A 20,566-nucleotide genomic window follows, 5' to 3' on the forward strand; every position below is an offset into this window, starting at 1 on the left:
AATTTGTTACCCTTATCGTACAGGATAGCGAGTGATACAAGGTAGTCCACGGCAGCCATCGACTGGGCTACTGGCCACCTGAAGGTTCATCTGCGTTGGTTCACCAAATGTCCTATTCACGGAATTGGTAAGGATTAGATATTGTAACGTTGTACAACAGGATACGTGGTAAATCTAAAAACTGATGATAAATTATCAGTGGTCAACATGATACATACCATAGTGGAAAATTATGTGAAGTCAGAAGCGAATAAATACCCTGTAGATAATGCGATGATTCAATAAGATTAACGTTAAGCTTCTTGTGAAGTCGACGACTAGCTAACGCTAGAAATGCAAGGTTTGGTGGAAGTTGTCAGTAGTTATTGAACTGATTGAAGACTTCTCGTTTCGTTCAGTTGCTCGCTTCGCAATTATATATATATATATATATATATATATATATATATATATATATATTATATATATATATATATATATATATATATATATATATATATTTAGGTTGTAACCTCAAGTAAATAATTGTAAGCGTCCATCATTTGAACGCAGTTTGCATATGCAGTTGTTTACGTAGAAACGAGCCAGTATCTTTTCTGCACTGCTGTATATATAGCGAAGTTGAACTTCGTTACATTTAGAGTACAGTATGATTTTTTTGTTTATTGGTATGGACACTTAAACCAGGTGTGCTATGTAGCGCACATTTTGTGGTTAGCAAAAAAATATAACAAACATATTGTATCATGGTAATGGTTAAACAATAGGAGTCTTTTTTTATTCATGCAGAAGATGTTATCAAAATCTACTGAATACGTAAGTTTATCTAAGATAGGCATCGTAAACTTCCAGTCCGACACGCCTACGGAAGAAACAACGGGGCAGATAAGTAAGAATATGAGATCGTCTTTTCTATCAGATATTGAAAACAAAGAAGAAAGCTTTACCAATGACGTAACACATAAAGAAAAGGGATGACAGAAATCTCCATGACGTAGAACACAGTAGTTGACAAACTGCATATGTGTAACTTCCAAGGTCATTCCGCATTCATCAGGCAAAGTTTTATACGTAGACCCAGTTTGGCACTTTCATTCACGACTATCAATGCAGAGAAAATTAGAAACAAACGTGTTGTCATGTAGAGGCAGTAGTATTGTTAACAGGAGCATGATAAGATCACAAGTATCTAAAATGAAATGGCTTCATGCATTAACAAATTGTGAAGTTTTTGTTTCTCAAAACATGCCTATGACAGATGGTTGTGTTTGAAGTGGAAGTATATCTCTTAACAGAATAGAATAATATAACCAGAATAAGATACTTTAATGTAACGATGTTCATCAATGAGTTAGTGAAATATAATTTGAGTCCTTTTAAAGTTTTGAGGAGTACAGTTTTCCATCTAATGAAGTCATTGGTAAAATTTTAGGTTTAGGTTGATATTTGTCGTTGCACACAGGAGTACTATAATTGCATGCTGTGAGCCAAATTGAAGCTGGTATTATGATACACATTTATTTTAGCCATTGACAGATGACAATATGCAATTGAGAGAACTCTTTTTGTGCCAGAAAAAAGTTAAAACCTATCTCAGTTAACCCAATAAGGAGTGAAGTTGTATGTATTCATTCCAAGGTCTGTCAGGCAATTCTGTTCAGTAAAGGAAAAGAACCACATTACCAGACAGGTTGGAAACTGTGCTTATTCAGTAGTGGTGTTGTGTACTTAGTCTGGCTACTAGATAATGTCATTACTTTTAGGGAGCACCTCTATCTATGAAATGGATTAAAACATATCTCTGTTTACCTGTTTTAGAATGGCATTATCGTGCATGGTCTAATTATCGCCAGACCATTTTATTCAGCTGAAGGACCTTTTTTTTCTACCATTATTTAGTGGATTAAATCAGATCTCAGGAGTGGTATTTTCACATGTGGTCACTCAGACTGTTGCTAGATAGTTCTCTTCACTTGGTCGAAAAGTCGGATTACCTGATCAGGAGTAGTGCCATCTTGTGCATCTGGCTGTTGCCTATTTTACTCAGAAATAGAACATACTATCACTACTTGGCTGGATCAGCTTGACAATAGTTATACATTCTTACACTGACCAAACCTTAAGAAAAAAGAAGTCTTTTTCTTGTCATTCTTTGGATCATATAGTATGATGATCTAGAAAAAGGGCTTTCAGGAGTGGTGTAAAGTCAACCAGGCAACACGCAACACAGTAGACTTGAGCCTCGTCAAATAACATTCTTGCGCTAAAAAAGCAGTAAAGGTATCCACTACATACCTTGGATCACTCAACATGTACATCCTCTCCCATGAACAGTTATCATGAGGTGCCACATACAACTTGCCTTCAGCATTTTGTTGGATCATTACCCAGTATCGTCAGTTTTATTTTCCCATGTCTGTATGTTGCTGCAATGTATTAGGCTTCAATCTCACTTAGAAACAACAGAAGCCTGTGTTCATTCTTCAGTAGCTACCATTGACATCCATTTGCCATAGGTATCCCACTACATAGAGCAAAGATGATTGCTTTGGATGCACTTGGGTACTTCTGATGTAGGTTCCAAACCCGTTTCTGGTATATAGATATTTTAAGGTATCATTTGGTATCATGCACAGTATTATTTTATTAACAAACCTAGATGAAAATATATTTTAGTCTTTAATGTACTGATTCTATGAATAGAAATGGTTCAAGAATGAAGCCTTTGGGTTCTTTGCATGCAAGGTCTCCAAATGTGAGCATTACGGTAGAGAAAAGTGAAAGCAATACAAATTTTAGTACTGGCTCTTATTTTTTGTGAGCAACCATTATTAGTACTGTTCATTGCTTACAGTTAGCAAAGATAATTTACATCATCATCACTTCATTTTATTATCGGGCCTTAGGATGAATTCAGTAAAAATGTATTTATGAATTACAACTGACTCCTGACATTCACAGGTATAAGGGGACACAGAATTATTTCCAAGCCCCCCAGGCCCATGCCATATGTAAAAAAATAATAGTAATAATAAAATAACTACTGGAAGGAACTTAAATTTCAGTTCCTCTAAAAGACCCTGTTCTGTAAAAAATATCCTAAGAAGAAATGTGACCTATGAATGGGAAACCTACAAAAATTCAAGGTCAGATGTAATAAGTAAGTTGTTATTGAAGCATAACAGTAGAGGTGAAGTATGATTGATTATATGGTTGTAAATTGAAAGTTAACAAGAGAATCACAGGATGTGGCACTGTTTAGCAGGAAATATATCAGATCATTATAGATGAAAATTATAATGTCAGGCTCCTGATAGATGCATGGGTTTTGTGCATGTAGAACATAGGATTTTACCTGATGATTTCATTTCTATGTCTCCAGCTTGAAGGGAGGTGTGGGGAATCAAGCACTGTAGGATTGACCTTTGTAAAACATATATGTATGTATATATATACAGTGGCCGCGAAAAGTTTGGGCGCGTAATTAACGAGACACAAATGTAAACACTTGTGACATTTAAATAATCATTTAAAGACCTATAAATGGCTTATTACATACCTTATTTACCAAGCGATTTTCCTTTAAGCTTTATGACCTTCTCCAAATGTGCCGGGATGCATCTTGCCAGGTTTTGTACGTGTTGAGGAATAATATTATCCCAAATATCCTGTATTTCTGTTTTTAGCTTAGCTACAGTGGAGACGTCACAATCTTGAAGCTGTTTTTTAATTATATGCCATACGTACTCAATGGGATTTAGGTCTGGAGAATTTCCAGGCTATTTTTTGAAGTAATCAACACCACAGTCTTCTAACCATTGGGTAACAGACCGAGCTGTGTGAGCAGGAGCTCCGTCCTGCATAAACCAACTAGCATTGCACTTTTCAAAACTTTCAGGCAGGTTATCACACAATAACTCGAAATAAGTGTGCTGATTTACACTCTCATTTTGTGCAAGAAACACTAAATTGCCAACTCCACCAAATGCAAAACATCCCCACACCATAACACTCGCAGCATGTTCCACCACTTTAGCTGTATAGCGAGGGTCATTAGGGTCAGACCCCCTGGGGCGCCTCACACGCTTCGACCTGCAGCCCGACGACACCACAAACGTTGACTCATCACTCCACAATACTCGTTCCCAGTCTTCTAAGGACCAGTCCTTATATTTCTTGCAAAATGCTATGCGATCACGTATGTTTTTTGCACTTAGGAGGGGAAGAACTTTAGCACAGCAACTACGGTATTGTAAATCTTTGGCTAAATGATCAGAAATACATCTTACAGACACATCATGCAGCAGTGCAGGGTTATTTTCTTTCAGTTTTCGAGCTGTGAGCATTGGATCTTTATCTAACTGCCTCCTAATAACCGTAGAAGTACGATTTGATATCTTCCTTGGCCGACCAGAGCGATGCTTTGGAATAGGAATGATGTCACTTCCTCCGTCTCGAAATTTATTGGTCCACTTTTGCACTTGACGCACTCCAATTCCCACACGAGTAGCAATATATTTACACTTATAACCCTCCTTATAGAGGGTTATGATTGTAACAACTGTCTCTTTCCAGCTCTTTACCACTTCCCATTACGGAGATATCAAGGCACAGAAACAGAGACCACCGCAAAAAAAAGACTACTCCCCGTGAGAGATGTTTAGAAACTGACTCCACGTGACATCGAGTGCGCCTAAACAGAGTTGCCAAGTAGTGCGTATTGTCTCGGCTAAATACGGGTACAAACGCTAGCATTGAAAAATAGCGAAAAGTTTGGGCGGAAAGTTGTATTTTTCGCATGTTTTGAGTTTAGTGGAAAGTTTGGCCGCCTATAATTTTGCGCCCAAACTTTTCGCGGCCCCTGTATATATATATATGTATATATATATATATATGTATATATATATATATATATATATATATATTTTTTTTTCTATTCTATTCTATTCCATCTCCCAGTCAATGGTGTGACCAGGGTGAGTGTGATGATGAGATGGAAAGGTTGATGAATGATGAGTAGGGGGAGAAGGCCTTTTGAGACGTATGTTTATACTTTGTTATTTCACTGATTTTTTTTTTTTTTTTTTTTTTTAACTATTTTTTTTTTCTCCTATAGGTGATCAATGACTGTTTGAAGGAAGAGCCATAGAAAGAATAAGTTATTCTAGGATTGGAAGCTCCTCAAGTGGCAAGTATGGTAACCAGAGAAGAAGCACCATACATTTGTTCGCCATGTTTTACCATGTGCAACTCCAAGAAGAGTTATGATCAGCATTGCAGTGGAAAACTACACTTAAAAAAGTGCAAGGAGGCCCATAGTTCTAGCTCTGTAGCAGAAACATCCATACCAGGAGTTTTGTCATGCAGTGTATGTAACCTCAAGTATGAAAACTTAAAATGTTTCATAGAACATTGTTATTCCGTTGAGCATGCAAGTAACATTCTAAAGAAAGTGAAAGTCCAAGATTGTGAAGGAGAACCCACTCGTAGTTTACATTGTACTCCTACGGAAGAAAAAGAAGAGAGATTTTCGTCCTGTGATCAGACAAGCATAGGTGTCAATCAAATATCAATTGCAGAGGATAATTCTAGTATAGATCATGTAGACAGACCTGAGAGCAAAGTGGTACCATCACCTGGTATTGATGTACCCCAAGAGAATTCTGCTGTACAACCATGTCATGATTCTTCCACAAATGATGATGGAGATAAAAATAAAGATTTCCACTACTGTGCAGTGTGCGATGTGCCTGTGATGGGCCTTAGAAACTACAAAGAACACCTTCAAGGTTCAAAACACCAGAAACAGAAGGCTAAGCAATCTGAGAAAAAATCCTCAGATATTGAAAAGGATAATTTGAGTGATAGTCATCCTAACTTTCAAATGAATAACAACCAATTTAAATATCAGAGTTCACATCATCATGTAATTGGAAATCAGACACAAATAAGAGCAAATCAGGCAAAACATGGCTATTATGGAAAGCAATCACACTATGGAGTATCAGTGGATCATTACAGTGGTGTTCATCCAGAAGGAGGTATCGCCTTGGGTACTACCCAAACAAACTGCAAGTGCAACTCTTCATATATGGGTATAAATCACATGAATTTAATTAAATCACCTGGTCAGGTGAGCAGATGCCAAGAAATTGGTAAATATTCTATGTTTAGTTCAGGTCCAAGTCAGCCAAACCTTGGAGATCCTTCCCAGCAAATGAATGGACAATTCTTTTGTTCAACATGTTCAGTCCCATGTACCTCCAGGAAGAGTTTGGAGCAACACTGTCGAGGAAAGGCACACAAGAAAAAATGTGAAGATATCCATGGTATGAGTTACAGCACTGGTGCATTAGTTGGAACAAAAGCTATTGTGCCAAATTTTTACTCTCATGGGTTACCAGAGGTCTGTAAATTTTAATCACAAATAAGTCATTGCTTAGGATTGTTACCTCACTGGAGAGATTCCAGGGTTGAGTTTTGTTGTTTTTCGAGTTTGTTTCTACCACTTTGACCTGGTGACATAGGAACAGTCCCACATTACAACACATAAGTCCAAATAAGAGATCTATGGGAGGTTCTGAGGATCATTGCCAGCCACTTAGTGAAACTCAAGCGGCCCATACACGATCAATTATATTGCGCAATTTCATTGTCAATACTCTGAATTGACAATGAAATTGCATAATTGATCATGTATGGACCGCTTCAGACAACAATTGACTGATTGTCAGCAATGTTGTGGCAAAATGGCTGGATCAGTTCACATAATTTTCAGAAAAGGTAAGCAATGGTTCCAATATTATTAGGTTTTAAGGGTACAGTAATTGGATTAAGGTAACCAGAAAAGTAAAATTAATCTTCTGGTTTCAACTTCCATTGAAATTGTCCAATTTGCTTCAAATTAAGACCAAAATTATCTTATTCAATTTCTCAGTTGTAATCCTGTATATCACAATAATGAAAAAATACAATAGTAGCTTGAGTGACTTTAAAAGTCAAACTCAAGGTAACATACATCTTGAGGTTCTTAACTCAAAAATTATTGCAGATAAACATCTTTACAGTCACCAGCATAGAGGAAGCCATATGTAGGTTTTCACTTATCATAAAAACATTTTATGTACATACATACATACATATACCAAGGCTTTTTCCCCCTTTCAAGGGAGGTAGCCAAAAATAGAGAGGCATAAAATCACTCCCACCCATTTCATCCCTAAATACACTCCACACCCCTCCCACCCTCCCTCTCATCTGAGCACCTTCCATTAATTAAAAAAGGTAAAACACAGTCATACCATTTTTAAGATGGCAATAGCTTGAAAATGGTTGCAAGTAGATATTTGATATGTACATATAGGAAGTAATACTTACATGAAGTAATACATCTGGCTACCTCCCTTGTAAGGGGGAAAAAGCCTTTGGTGTATGTATGTACATATAAGAAGTTACCCATGACATCACGTGACTCTTGACTTGGAGAAACTTAGCATTAAGTTGTATTAGAATAATGGCTATTTAGTGGGGTTTGTTGTGCTTAGCACCACTTGTTTTATATGATTTGAGGAGTGGTTTTTGTATATACATTTTTCATATTAACAATACTGTACATGGAAAAAGGGGCACCCACAGGCAGACACATTAGATGCATGTGAATCCATTGTGGACCTCTAAGTCACAATGGGTCCCCACAATGTGCCTCTGTTAAGGGAAACATCCTTAACAGACAAGCCTTGATTTGCTTGCCAGCCCCACCCTAGAATGTCTGACCTGTGTGCATCTGTATTTATCACAGTCATTTCCGTGGGCACCCCTGCATGTAAAGGGTACTGAAATTAGATGAAATAAAAGATACAATCAGGATGGTTCTGTAATCATGTGGATAGCAATAAAACATATTTTCCCAAGATAATCCCCTTTTATTAGGACAAGTTAAAGGAAGTCATCACAGAAGATCCTATAAAACTGGTGCATATCACAAAAAAATTTAATATGACATTTATCACATGATTGTAAATCAAGCAGACCACAGAGACTGTTTACTAGGCACATAAAATACAAATAAAGCACATTTTCACAAACATACTCAAGTGTCCAGTGTTGTGCTCATTCCTGCCTGTAACATTAGAACTAAGTACTAGTGGATATCAAATTATGCTGCATTTTCAAACTGAATTTATGAGAGAAATGCTAAAAACAAATGATAATGAATTATGTTTTGACCTAAGTAGAAGAACGGCACTAAATGCTAAGAGCACATGTGGATATCATAAACATGTATTAACAGTATGTGTATATCATACTATGTTGTTCCTATATACAGCATAAACTTAAAAGACTAAAATGTTTCAAGTAGATATCCAGTTAATCTGGAATGCAAAATAGCTGCCCAATAAAATGAAATTTGTACAGAAGTGGAACAAATTTGGATTCCAGTGGGAGATATAAGAGTAAGGGTACATTTAAGCTTTCCTCCCCCACTTCCTGGGGAATGTGTTGGCATCCCATTGTAGTTCTTCCCAGTTGCTCCAGTATGGTGGCCCTATGACTGCATAAGGTTCACAGGCAACTGAATACATTTGCAGCAAAAGAAACATATTGATCACATGTGAGGGCAAGAAGAATTGTCTTAGATTGGAAGATGCAGCACTATTCCTACTGACTTTCGACTGATTTGGGACTGACCTTTAGTTCATTCAGTAGAGTGTTGAACTATGCCAACATAGTGTAGGTTCAAATCTTGAAAGCTATGCTTTCACTACAAATAACTGCTTTCCTGGTGTGGGGCATTTCTAACCCTTATGTATGGTTGTGATTGCATGAGGAGGAATGGGCAGGGGGGTGGGGGTGGGGTAGTATGTGTGAGTAAATTTTGACGCAGCCCGAAGGGATTTCTCCCCGTCCTCTCCTTATATGCAAGGGGGGACGGAGAGGGGGGGTCGCCGATTAAATGAAGCGGCCTTGCTGTGGATGTGCTGTGTCTTGCGACACTGCTTCTGACCCAGGGCGGTAGGCAGGGTGCAGGGATGACCCGTCATCCAGGAGGTGCTCAGATGAGAGGGAGGGTGGGAGGGGTGCTGAGTGTATGTAGGGATGAAATGGGTGGGAGTGTTTTTATGCCTTTCCCTTTTTGGCTACCTCCCTTGTAAGGGGGAAAAAGCCTTGGTATATGTATGTATGTATGTATGGTCAATGTGCATCCTTTACTACAAATATATTCTCTTGTGTAACAATTTGCATTTAGTTTATGAATGCTTGTGAACCTTATATAGAACATCCATGTGGCCACAATACTGAAACAACAAAGGAATTACAGATGGGTGCTGATGTACTTCAGAGGAGTGGGGAGGTGTCCAGTTCTGCTTGGCCCTCCCCAGAATAGACCATAATGGATTCTATTACAAATGATACTATAATCTGCAAATCAAAGAGGGAGAAAGAAAATTATGAAATAGTCTCAAAAATGTTGAAGAGTTTCCTTAAGTATGAGAATATATACAAAAATACAAAATATATATCATCTGTAAGAAAAAAGATACATTTGTTCAATTAAAATTCTGCATACATTTGTTAATAAAGATGAAAACACAGTTGGTATAAGATATGGTAATAATGTACAATAGTTGTAGCATGAAAACTGAGAGCTCTAATTCAGTGCTTTTATGAACTACATTAGATTTATATTTACTGTTTCATCAGAGTTGGGTACCCAGATTAAAGTCCATTAAAAAAAGAAAAATAAATAAATAAATATATCAGACTGTTACTGCTCTCTCTTGCAGTGGAAATATTAAAATGAAATTTTGATTCAGCTGTTATGAACAAGATAGTGATATAATCCTTCAATAGACAAAGTGATATTTTCCCAGTTTTGCTTGTTCATTCCCCCCCCCCATACACCGTATAAACTGGAGGAGAAGGGGAGTCACCATATAATGAAGTGGTGGAGATAAACCAGCTCTGGCTGGTGGGCCCTGCTGTAGAGATGCTCTGTCTTGCTGCATTGCCTTCCACCTGAGCAATATGATGGGACTAAATGCCTTTGTCAATGAGGTGCTGAGATGGAAAGGGCAGTGGATGAATATGTGAGATGGGTGTGTATTTTGACTCGCCACATCCCCTTATAGGAGAGAAAAGGGTATTTTTGTGTGTAAATACACATATATATATATATATATGTATACCACTGAAATGGGTCCCAGTGAACAGATATACATTTTTTTATCAACCACAATACACTTTAATTCTAAGCCATCAGGACCGAGAGACATAATCCCACTCCCACCCCTATTCACCACTCCTCCCACCCTCCCTCTCATCTTGGCTCCTCCCGGTTGACGGGTCATCCCTGCATCTTGTCCATTATCCTGGGTCAAAAGCAATGCAGTAAGACAAGACACACCCACAACAAGGCTGCTTCATTTAATCAAATTTTATAAGTTCCCATATACGTATACTAAAAGGCCCTTTCCCTCCATATAAGGAGGGTGACAAAATCAAACTATACTACCACCCTACACCTATCCCACACTTTTTTTTTTTTTTTTTTTTCTCTCCAAATAATTTTTAATACATCAAGCTGTATTTAATATTTAGTGTTGGTGCTCTGTGTGGGGAGGAATATGTATAGAAGGTCCAAGGATATCAAAACCTGTTTGGAGAGTTGCTCCTGTGAGAGGTGTAAACATGGAATCATACGTTGATCGGACAGCAGACAACTGTTTTTGCAATGTGGAATTCATAAGACGCAGTTGATCCATCTGATCCTCTAAGTTACGTATCTGCTGACGAAGTGTTCTCTCACTGGTTTCTTTCTCTGACCGAAGTGTAGATAGCTGAGCTTGAAGCTTCGCTGCCTTTCCATGCGCATCCAGAAGCTTCTGTGAAGTACCAGAGTCCCTCATGTCAAGTTGATCTCTCAGTTTTTCAAGTGCTTGGCTTTTATCAGCTCTCAAACGTTCTACTTCACCCGAAACTCTACTACATTCACGAATTCTCTCCTCCAGCTGAGCAGACGTTTGCTCTAAAATTGTATCTCTCTTAAGGATTTCTGATTCGTACTGAATTATTTTCTTTTCTTCTTCCCCTAATTTTGCTTGCAAAAGCGAATATGCCTCTCTTTGCTGTGACATCTCTTCCTTCAGTTCAGCTACAATTTGTCTCTCGCCTTTAAGTTTCATATCCTTTTTTTCAAGTTTTTCACTGAGTTGTTTAAGTTTTAAGTGTAACTGTTCATTATCATTCTGAGCTTGTGATAATGTGTGTTGCATTTCGCTTAGTCTGGTTTCAGTTTCTTGTAAAGTTTGTGGTAGGTTTTGCAATGCTCGTATCCTGTCTTGCAATTCTGAAGCTTCGATGCTTACATTTCTTGCACTGGCTTGCGACTGAAAAGATACAGAAAGTATAGTTTTTATACTAGTATATTAATTGTTCAAGATGTATATCAAGTGATAGGATAGAATTTATAATGTATAGCTCTTGCAGGATTTGAATTTGGACATTACATGCACAGCCCTCACATGGGGGAGGGCAGGGGGGGGGGCATATCCCCGGGGGCAGCACTTTTAGGGAGGTGGTCTTGCTGCCCACAAGGCTGACAAAATAATGATAATAAAAAAAGAAGTCAAAGAAGCCCTGAACATTTCACCATAATTGAGGATTTTTGCAATTGAATAAACAAAACATTTTCCCTTTTCCTTTTTGCAATAGGGATATCGAATACAAAATTTAAAATTGTTTTAATTATTTCGCTAGTCAATAGCTAAAATGTCTACACAAAAAAAAAATTATTGAGTGGAAAATGGTTGTATATGGATGATGCATGGAAGGGATGGGTGGGGGATGGGAGGGTTAGGGAGTATGCGTGAATGATGTTCCGATACAGCCCAAAGGGGATTTCTCCCCGTCCCCTCTTTTTCTGTATGAGGGGAACAGAGAGGGTGAGGTCGCCAATTAAATGAAGTGGCATTGCTGTGGGGTGTGCTGTGTCTTACTGCATTGTTTCTGCCCCAGGGCAGTGGGTGAGATGCAGGGATGACCTGTCATCCAGGAGGAGCCAAGAAAAGAGAGAGGGAGGGGTGGTGAATGGGAGTGGAGTATGTGAGGATGAAATAGGTGGGAGTGGATTTATGCCTTTGACTTTGGCTACCTCCCTTGTAAGGGGGAAAAAGCCCTTGGTGTGTGTATGTATCTATTTATGAATTTGCCAGAAGCAAAGCAAGAAAATTCCTAATGTAATTTACTAATCAATATGACCAATCATTATCTTCTGGTCTTATCATACATACATATACCAACAGCTTTTCCTGCCTTACAAGGGAGGAAGTCAAAGGTATAAATCCACTTTCACCCACTTTATCCCCACATACTCCACTCCCATTCACCATCCTTCCCTCCCTCTTTTCTTGGCTTGTCCTGGATGATGAGTTATCCGTGCACCTTACCCACTACCCTGGGTCAGAAGCAAGGCTGCTTCATTTAATTGACAACCCCTGCCCCCCTCCATCCCCTTATGCAAAAAAAGAGAAGACAGAGAGAAATCCCTCCGGGTTGTGTCAAAATATCATTCACACATATTCCCTAACCCTCCTATTCCTTTCCATGCATCATCCATACACAACCATTCTCTGCTCACCCGTATCTTCTGTCTTCTCCCTCCCTTCCTCAACAGACATCCTCCTTTTTTCCATTGCCCCTTTTACCCCATCCATCCTTCTCATTCTTGGTCAACCCCTTGTGTTCATTCCTTCCACCTCTGTCTTCCACACCCCTTTTACTAATCTTTCTTCACTCATTCTTTCCATGATAACACTTTTTATAAGGTCTTATCATGCTTATGGTAACTGTTTATTTTTAGGTCAATATTTTTCAGAAAATACTAACACAACCACATTGCAGTCTGAGGAATGCGTTTTTCTATTATATATGAAAAAATTTACTCTTTAATTTTAACTTAATTATATGGCACATACAGAAAATGCATCTTTTATTATGTACTGGTATCCTATAATCATGTTGCGCAAATTAGGGCCATAGGCAGTAAGGGGTAGTGGAGGCAAGAAGTGGTGATATGGGGGCGTCACTGAGAACTTTGCCCCAAGCCAGCACTTAGGCATGTAAAGGCTCTGATTATATGACAGTGGGACAAGACCCAGCTGCCTATGGATGGCCTAATGGAAAGATGGGTTTCTGTAGTCAAATTGTCATATTGCCTGAGTTTGAACCCTGTCATGGCTAAACAAAATTAATTGATTTTGGGAGAAAGTGAATTATAACTCAAGAGATATACTCCCACTCCCTTTATAAAAGAGAAAAAGACTTCTAATAAGTTGGATATATACTATTTCATGAAAGTGAAATTAACAAGAAACCATAAATTATACAATACCAATAACAATAATAATTTAACATTATGACCACTCACCTGTAACTCGAGTAATTGGCACTGCTCATTCAGATGCTGATTCTTTCCCTCAAGTTCTGCCAAAATTTTCCGTAATCTGAATAATTCTTTGTCTTTCATTGACAAGACCTCTATGTGTTTAGCTTCCAGCTTAGCAAGAGATTCAGAGTCCTTTCTCTCATGCATAAGAATTTCACTTGTTATTTTTTCCCTCATCTCATTAAGGCTGGCTTCAATTGTGTCTCTGATTACATCTATGCCTCTTGAGCTTCCCCCATCCAAGTCAACACCTTTTAGTTTTTGTATTATTTCCTCAAGTTCTTGAAGTAGTGTACCAGCTTTACTCAAAGACTGTGCTGATGTCTGCCTACTTTCATCCTCTTCACTTTGAGATTTAGAAGACTCCTCTTGCAATCTCTTTTCTAACGCTTCTTCCTGCAGCTTTTTTTCTAGTGCTTCTTCCTGCAGTCTCTTCTCTAATGCTTCCTCTTGCAATTTTTTCCTTAGTTCCTCTTCCTGCAGTTTCTTTTGTAACTCTTCCTCCTGTAGTTTCTTCTGTAACTCTTCTTCCTCCAATTTCTTCTTTAGTTCCTCCTCCTGTAACTTCTTTTTTAACTCTTCCTCCTCCAATTTCTTCTCTAATGCTTCTTCCTGCGATTTCTTCTCTAACTCTTTATCGTTCAGTCTCTTATCTAATGCTTCCTCCTGCAACCTCTTTGCTGACAATTCCTCCTCTAGTATTGTCTCTAATGATTCAATCCTTTCCTTATAGCCTTGAATGGCATTTTCATACATTTGTCGGGTTTCAGCTAACCTTGAAATCCACTCTTCTTCCAAGAGAATATTTTCTCTTTCTTCATGAGACTTTTTCTGAGCTTCTTGAAAATTTTGCAGTGCTTTTCTTAGTGATATGTTTTCTTGTTTCAAAATTTCCAGGTCTTCATTCTGAGCTTGCAAGTCTTGATTCTGAGCTGCAAGTTTTTCAAGGTGCTCTTCTTGCTTCATTAACTGCAAAGAAATATTGATGAATAAATAGAAAGTATACGCAATGTATTCAAACTATACAAGCATAGAAAATACAGGTACACAAATACCTGACACCAGTCTTCATTACCAGGATATCTGATGACCATGTGACATCTTGAACAAAATAATTAAGTTTTGTAATAATAAAGAGGTGAACAATAGGAGAAAGTTAAAGGTAATTGTGGGTAAAAACAAGGTAATGAGATGCACAAAGGGAGAGTCAAATATTCACATGCATATTAGCTGCCTGATGTACAATGATGCATCATAATATGCATACATACATATACCAAGGGCTTTTTTCCCCTTACATGAAGGGTAGCCAAAGTCATAGGCATAAATCCACTCCCACCCATTTCATCCCCACATACTCCACTCCTATTCACCACTCCCCTCTCTTATCTTGACTCCACCTGGATGACGGGTCATCCTTGCATCTCGCCCACTGCCCTTGGTCAGAGGCAATGCAGAATGAGAGGGGAGTAATGGTGGTGATTGGGAATGGAATGGGTTGGAGTGTGTATGTGCCTTTTGACTTGGCTACTTCTGTTATAAGGGGAAAGCCTTTGATATATAGATATAGATAGAATAGGTAGTTCAATGACTGTACTTATGATTGCATGATCCTTTTAAGAACTTAGCTTTCTTTATTAGTATCTTTGCATCCTCTGAAAACATATTAACATAACTGCCTATCCCACATGCTAAATCATGGAAGTGCTGTCTTGCTGCACTGCCTTTGATCCAAGGAGTGTGGCAGAAGACAGGGATGACTTTTTATCCACAAGATACTAAGCAGAGTTTTTAGAATGTGGCAGTGTATAGTGGAGTGGAGGCACATTATAGAGTAAAGGAGGCAAGTAAGTGTCTGGGGGGAAATTAAATTTTTTATGAAAATTTGATAGGGTTGATTTGATAGGGAGATAGGGTTGATGAAAGAATATTAGGATGGTTTGGACACATGGAAAGAATGAGTGAAGAAAGACTAGTAAAAGAGGTGTGGAAGGCAGATGTGGAGGGAGTGAACATGAGGGGGCGTCCTAGGATGAGGTGGATGGATGGGGTGAAGGGGGCTTTGGGGAAGAGGGGAATGTCTGTTGAGGAAGGACGGGAGAGGACAGAAGACAGGGGTGAGTGGAGAATGGTTGTATATGGATGATGTTGTGATAGCATGAGGTGGAATGGGCGGGTGGATGGGGGGTGAGGTAGTATGTGTGAGCAAAATTTGACGCAGCCCGAAGGGATTTCTCCCCGTCCTCTCATTTTAGGCAATGGGGGGACGGAGAGGGGGGGTCGCCGATTTAATGAAGCGGCCTTGCTGTGGATGTGCTGTGTCTTGCGACACTGCTTCTGACCCAGGGCAGTGGACAAGGTGCAGGGATGACCCGTCATCCAGGAGGTGCTAAGATAAGAGGGAGGGTGGAGGGGTGTGGAGTGTATTCAGGGATGGAATGGGTGGGAATGATTTTATGCCTTTTTCTTTTTGGCTAGCCCCCTTGTAAGGGGGAAAAAGCCTTGGTATATGTATATGTATGTATGAAAATTTGAAATCTGTATGAGAGAGTGATTGTGCCCACAGTACTGTACAGTGGAGACTTGGAATTTGAAAGAGCCTAAATATGTTAAGAAGTATGCTAGGTGTTGTGTGGATAGATAGAAGGAGAAATGTGGAGACAAGGCAGACCAGGAGGGCTGAAAAGGCTCCAATGATCTAAACTTTGTACATTCACTGAAGGCTTTGTCCTCAAATAGCATTTACTCTGTCAAGAGATATGTTGGGTGTCAGGGTAAGGCTAGAATAGGGCAGTGAAGATGAGGTGTTCGGTGTCTTCTCTGTGGTGGGTGCATCTGGTTCACTTTGATTATGTGGCCAAGTTAAAGCCACTTCATACATATTAACACCCATTCCATGTCCCTCCCATCTCCATAAATCATGAAGGGTCATCTCTGTAAACTACCACATTGCTTGGCTCAAAGCCAATGCAGCAAGGCAATTACCTAGGATAAAGTGGCTAAAAATGAGAATAAATTAGGAGGTATGGGTGTTAGTGTATATGGTCCTGGTATTAAGAAAAGTGAGAAAGAAAGAGAAATATTTTGAAATAATTTGAATGAGTGTAAAGATTGCTTTTACTCTGTGTCCTTGTGTGTATCCAAGAAATGAATAAAATAAGGATAAAATTTTAGACATTGAACTTTATTCCATGTGACATAGGGTATTACTGTACATTACATACATGAATATTCTCACTTTTTTGTTTTGGCAGATAATGGTTCATGATACTACATACAAAAAACAGAATGAAGTACTTACATTTCTTTGTAAAAGCTTAATTTGGTCATCTTTTTCACAACTGTCAGGTTCAGTTGCTGATGCAAGGTCTTGATTAGAAGCATCTATTTTTATTTTAAGTTTCTGATTTTCTGCTTCAACCTGGAATAAAAATGCTTATTGTTCTAAATTGCTGCAATAATTCCTTACAGTACTGGAAAAATACAGCACACTAATATGTCCAATAAAAATACATGATGTATAGAGCCTGAATCTGCATATCCTAAGATCTACACTAATCAGTATCATTAACATGTTTACATCTCAAGTTACTTCTAATTAATCTGAATAAAAAAAATATGGATGCAATGATGGATAATGGTAAGCTTAATGAACGAAAGTAGTTTATGATGTCAATTAATCATTCTGTTGCCCCAAGTCTCTTGCTGGAGAACCATAGCTCCTAAGTAACTGCTTTAGTCTCTTCAGAATCTGCCACAACCACAGTGTCATCTGCAAATAACAACTGGTTCACTCCCCACATCCTTCCATTTACACCCACCTTTTCCAAACCTCTTCCTCACTCGTGCATTCACCTTCCTTGCTACCCCTGGTGGGAGGTAACAAGGATGGATAGAGTGAGAAATGAGGAGGTGAGGCAGAGTGGGACTAGGAAGAGCTGGCACATACAGATGATCAGAGAATGCTGAGATGAATTGGATAAAGAATGAGTGAAGAAAGACTAACAAAAAGTGTGGAAAGCAAAGCGAATGGAATGAAATTGAGAGGAGGACCAAGAATGAGGTGGATGGATGGGGTGAAAGGGATATTGGACGCAAAAGGAATGTTTGTCAAGCAGGGAAGAAAGAGTGCAACAGATATGAGTAAATAGAAAGTGGTTGCAAGAGATGTTCTTGTCTACTCCATAAATTTCTAAAATGGATGCAGTGATGGTCACCACATAGTGATGAAATGGGGTTAAACCAGCTCCAACTGTTCGGCCATATTGTGGAAGTGCTACATCTTGCTGAATTATCTTTGACCTAAGCAGTGTAGTAGGGGACATAGATGACCCTTTATCCATGAGTTGTTAAGATTGGAAGGACAACAAATGATTGTTGGATAGGTTGGGACGGTAGTATGATGGGATGTTTTGACTTGGCTGGCAACCCTATTCATAAGTAGAAAAAGACTTTTTGGTGCATATGTATAATAATGGGAAAAAAAGGCCTTTTTCTAGACTGCTTTAGGTCCCTTGTGGACAAAATAAGTTGAGATTTTACTTGTGTACCTCTCTCTCCTTGAACACTGTAATGTATTTGATCTCATCAATTCGCTTTCAATGTAGACGTACATGACATACATCAGCACTCTTCAAGTTTTCATTTACCTTAAGCACATACTGCAGGAGATCTTCATACTTTTTCTTAAGGACCTGTGTGACTACCTGGCTCCTCCCTTGCAACTCCTGAGCTTCATCAATACTGTCTCTTCTTCCTACATCTTTACTTCTCTTGAGACGGCTCTTCAAACTCATTACCTGGAAATATAGTTTTAAAGTAATACAAGAGTACTCATTTGGTTTAATGTCACAAAACCCCCCTATTAGAAGGCTAAGACAGTGCCCCTTAGAGGACTTTGCAGTGCGTAATTTACTTAACCATGCCCTTGGTCCAACTTGCTTGCAGCTGTTTTGAACTGCCATTACCTTGGCCTCCAATGCAAGTTGTGGCACCCTAAACTGCTCAACCAGCGAGTAACTGATAATACTAATAATAATAAAAAAAAAAAAAAAAAAAACTGAGGAAGGGGTTGCAGGTTATTGTGCAATGAAATGGTGCAGGTATTCTGAAGTATTAGTTTACAACAAGTTAAAAATATCTTGGCTGGAATATAAACTGTACCTTCTTTTTTAATTTCAAATTTTCTTTTTCGGCGCCCTCCCGTAATTTCAACTCGTCACTTATCTTGCTTAACTCTAAACGTAAAATCTTTTCTTCCTCCATTGCTATATCATATTTGGCTTGTAATTCTTGTAGGAGCATATTTTTTTCACTACTTCTCTTCTTTTTCTCTTCTGATGTCTCAGTTTCAAAATTCATGTCTTTTTTTCCATCTGAGTACCTTTCCTATAGAAATATAAAATCAGTAGTTTCCAATCTTGAAGTACATAAATACTTATGATACATCAGAACCTTTATGTACAAAGTTAATTCATTCCATGTAGTTTTTTCAAATATATAATCAAGAGGACAAAAATAAACATACCTCTCCATCTTGATTAATTCCATAATTTTTTCTTTTAGACCACTTCTTTACTATTGACTTAACATATTCAGGTAATGGCTTGCCTTCCTCAAAACTGGCAAGTGCTTCCTGTAATTGAGGATATTATGCTGACACATTCCAATATATTTCAGCAAACTAAATCTTGAAAATAACATGTCCCATGAAATATTTCATGAAAGATATTGGATAAAAAATATAATGAGGTGAACTTTTCAAATCAAAGTACAGGTGCTTTTGAAATCTATGATAAAGTGAAAAATAAACTCTATCATAATTTTGATTCTGCAAATTTAGAGTAAAAATTTATCTTCTGACCTTGAGAACTGCAGTTTCTTTATGTAACTGCTGAAGAAGTTCATCTGAACTTTGTGCTCTATGATGCATTTTTGTTCTCTCTTCTTCTTCACTATCTAGCTATGGTGAAATTTGATGATATTAAGTTTTTTAAATAAAATAGAACAATAATTCTGTGTCTTGCTGCATTGCCTCTGACCCAGGGTAGTGGACGGGATACAGGGATGACCTGTCATCCATGAGGAGCCAAGATGAGATGGGGGAAAAGATGGTGGATGGGAGTGGGTACTTGTCCTTTGACTTGGCAACCTCCCTTGTAAGGGGAAAAAAACCCTTGGTATATAGATAGATGGGGGAATTCCCTGTGGTGGGGGAAAAGAATACTGCCACCAAGTATTCCCACTTGGATTGTAAGAGGCGAGAAGAAAGGGAGGGGGATTGGGACTAGGCATCCTTCTCCTTGTAGCCCCACAGGGGAAATTCCTAAAGGAAAAAAAGAAGGCATAAGAGGGGCTGGAAAGCCTCGGAGCAGCACCCTAAGGTTTGAGTCTTTTAATGTGCGTGGATGTGGTACAGATGAGAGTAAAAGGGAAGAGATAGGTAGTATGTTTGTGAGAAGAAAGATGGATGTGTTGGCTTTGAGTGAAACTAAGTTGAAAGGGAAGGGTGAGTGTAAGTTTGGGAGTGTAAGTGGGAGGTTATCAGGAGTGAAGAGAGGGCGAGGGAGGGAAGGGGTGGCTATTCTAGTAAGTGAAGAGATAGGTAAATGGGTAGTGGAATGGAAGGAGGTTTCCTCAAGGATAATGTGGATGAAGGTGAAACTGGGGAAGGAGATGTGGGTCTTTGTAAGTGCATATGGGCCTGGCAGTAAGAAGAGTGTAGAAGAAAGGGAGGCCTTTTGGATAGATCTAAATGAGTGCATAGAGGATTTGGGAAGAAATGTCAATGTAATAGTACTGGGAGACCTTAATGCTAGGGTGGGAAATGGTCCAATCGATGGAGTGGTTGGGAAATGTGGAGTTCCAGGAAAGAATCGTAGTGGAGAGTTGATGGTGGAAATGTGTCTAGAAAGAGAGTTGATGATAGCAAATACAGTGTTTCGGAAGAAAGTCAAGCATAAGTACACATGGGAGAGGGTGGTGGAGGGAAGGGTGGTAGATAGAGCACTAATGGATTATGTAGTGGTAAATAGGATTATGATAGGAAGAGTTATGGATGTACATGTGCTAAGGGGAGTGGGTGGGGGAATATCAGATCATTTTTTGGTGGAAGGTAAGTTG

The 20,566-nt window shown here is 38.7% G+C and overlaps 3 protein-coding genes across 10 annotated transcripts in view; 2 read left to right on the plus strand and 1 right to left on the minus strand.

The window, feature by feature from the left end:
• LOC143035053 (uncharacterized) lies at positions 1 to 9,709 on the plus strand. 3 transcript variants are annotated; one of them, XM_076201540.1, is made up of 2 exons: positions 1 to 127; positions 5,117 to 9,709. In XM_076201540.1, exon 2 carries the CDS (start codon positions 5,195 to 5,197, stop codon positions 6,419 to 6,421), a length of 1,227 nt encoding a protein of 408 aa, XP_076057655.1. In that variant the 5' UTR covers positions 1 to 127; positions 5,117 to 5,194; the 3' UTR covers positions 6,422 to 9,709. The 3 variants fall into 3 exon arrangements, with proteins under 3 accessions (XP_076057655.1, XP_076057654.1, XP_076057656.1); XM_076201539.1 differs by lacking the exon at positions 1 to 127 and adding an exon at positions 541 to 642; XM_076201541.1 differs by lacking the exon at positions 1 to 127 and adding an exon at positions 626 to 647.
• Positions 855 to 20,566, plus strand: part of LOC143035057 (E3 ubiquitin-protein ligase RNF181-like) — a 48,763-nt gene continuing 29,051 nt past the window's right edge. Inside the window, exon 1 of the mRNA XM_076201546.1 lies at positions 855 to 889. The gene's annotated coding sequence lies outside the window, so the exon portion shown is untranslated. The remainder of the gene's footprint in view (positions 890 to 20,566) is intronic.
• Positions 5,836 to 20,566, minus strand: part of LOC143035052 (uncharacterized) — a 27,135-nt gene continuing 12,404 nt past the window's right edge. For 5 of the 6 annotated variants that reach the window (XM_076201535.1, XM_076201537.1, XM_076201536.1 and 2 more), the window contains 7 exons: positions 19,308 to 19,406; positions 18,972 to 19,079; positions 18,608 to 18,832; positions 18,094 to 18,243; positions 16,746 to 16,865; positions 13,427 to 14,413; positions 5,836 to 11,387 (listed from right to left, as the gene is read on the minus strand). In XM_076201535.1, the coding sequence (XP_076057650.1) occupies positions 10,596 to 11,387; positions 13,427 to 14,413; positions 16,746 to 16,865; positions 18,094 to 18,243; positions 18,608 to 18,832; positions 18,972 to 19,079; positions 19,308 to 19,406 (2,481 nt within the window). In that variant the 3' untranslated portion in view covers positions 5,836 to 10,595. The remainder of the gene's footprint in view (positions 11,388 to 13,426; positions 14,414 to 16,745; positions 16,866 to 18,093; positions 18,244 to 18,607; positions 18,833 to 18,971; positions 19,080 to 19,307; positions 19,407 to 20,566) is intronic. The other variant, XM_076201538.1, reaches the window with a different exon arrangement.

This window comes from Oratosquilla oratoria, chromosome 18 (assembly GCF_046742065.1).
Source record: "Oratosquilla oratoria isolate Oo_2021 chromosome 18, ASM4674206v1, whole genome shotgun sequence".
NCBI lineage: Eukaryota > Metazoa > Arthropoda > Malacostraca > Stomatopoda > Squillidae > Oratosquilla > Oratosquilla oratoria.

Excerpts from the sequence above, each read along its gene's own strand:
- LOC143035053 (XM_076201540.1), top strand. The coding sequence starts at position 5,195 with ATGGTAACCAGAGAAGAAGCACCATACATTTGTTCGCCATGTTTTACC.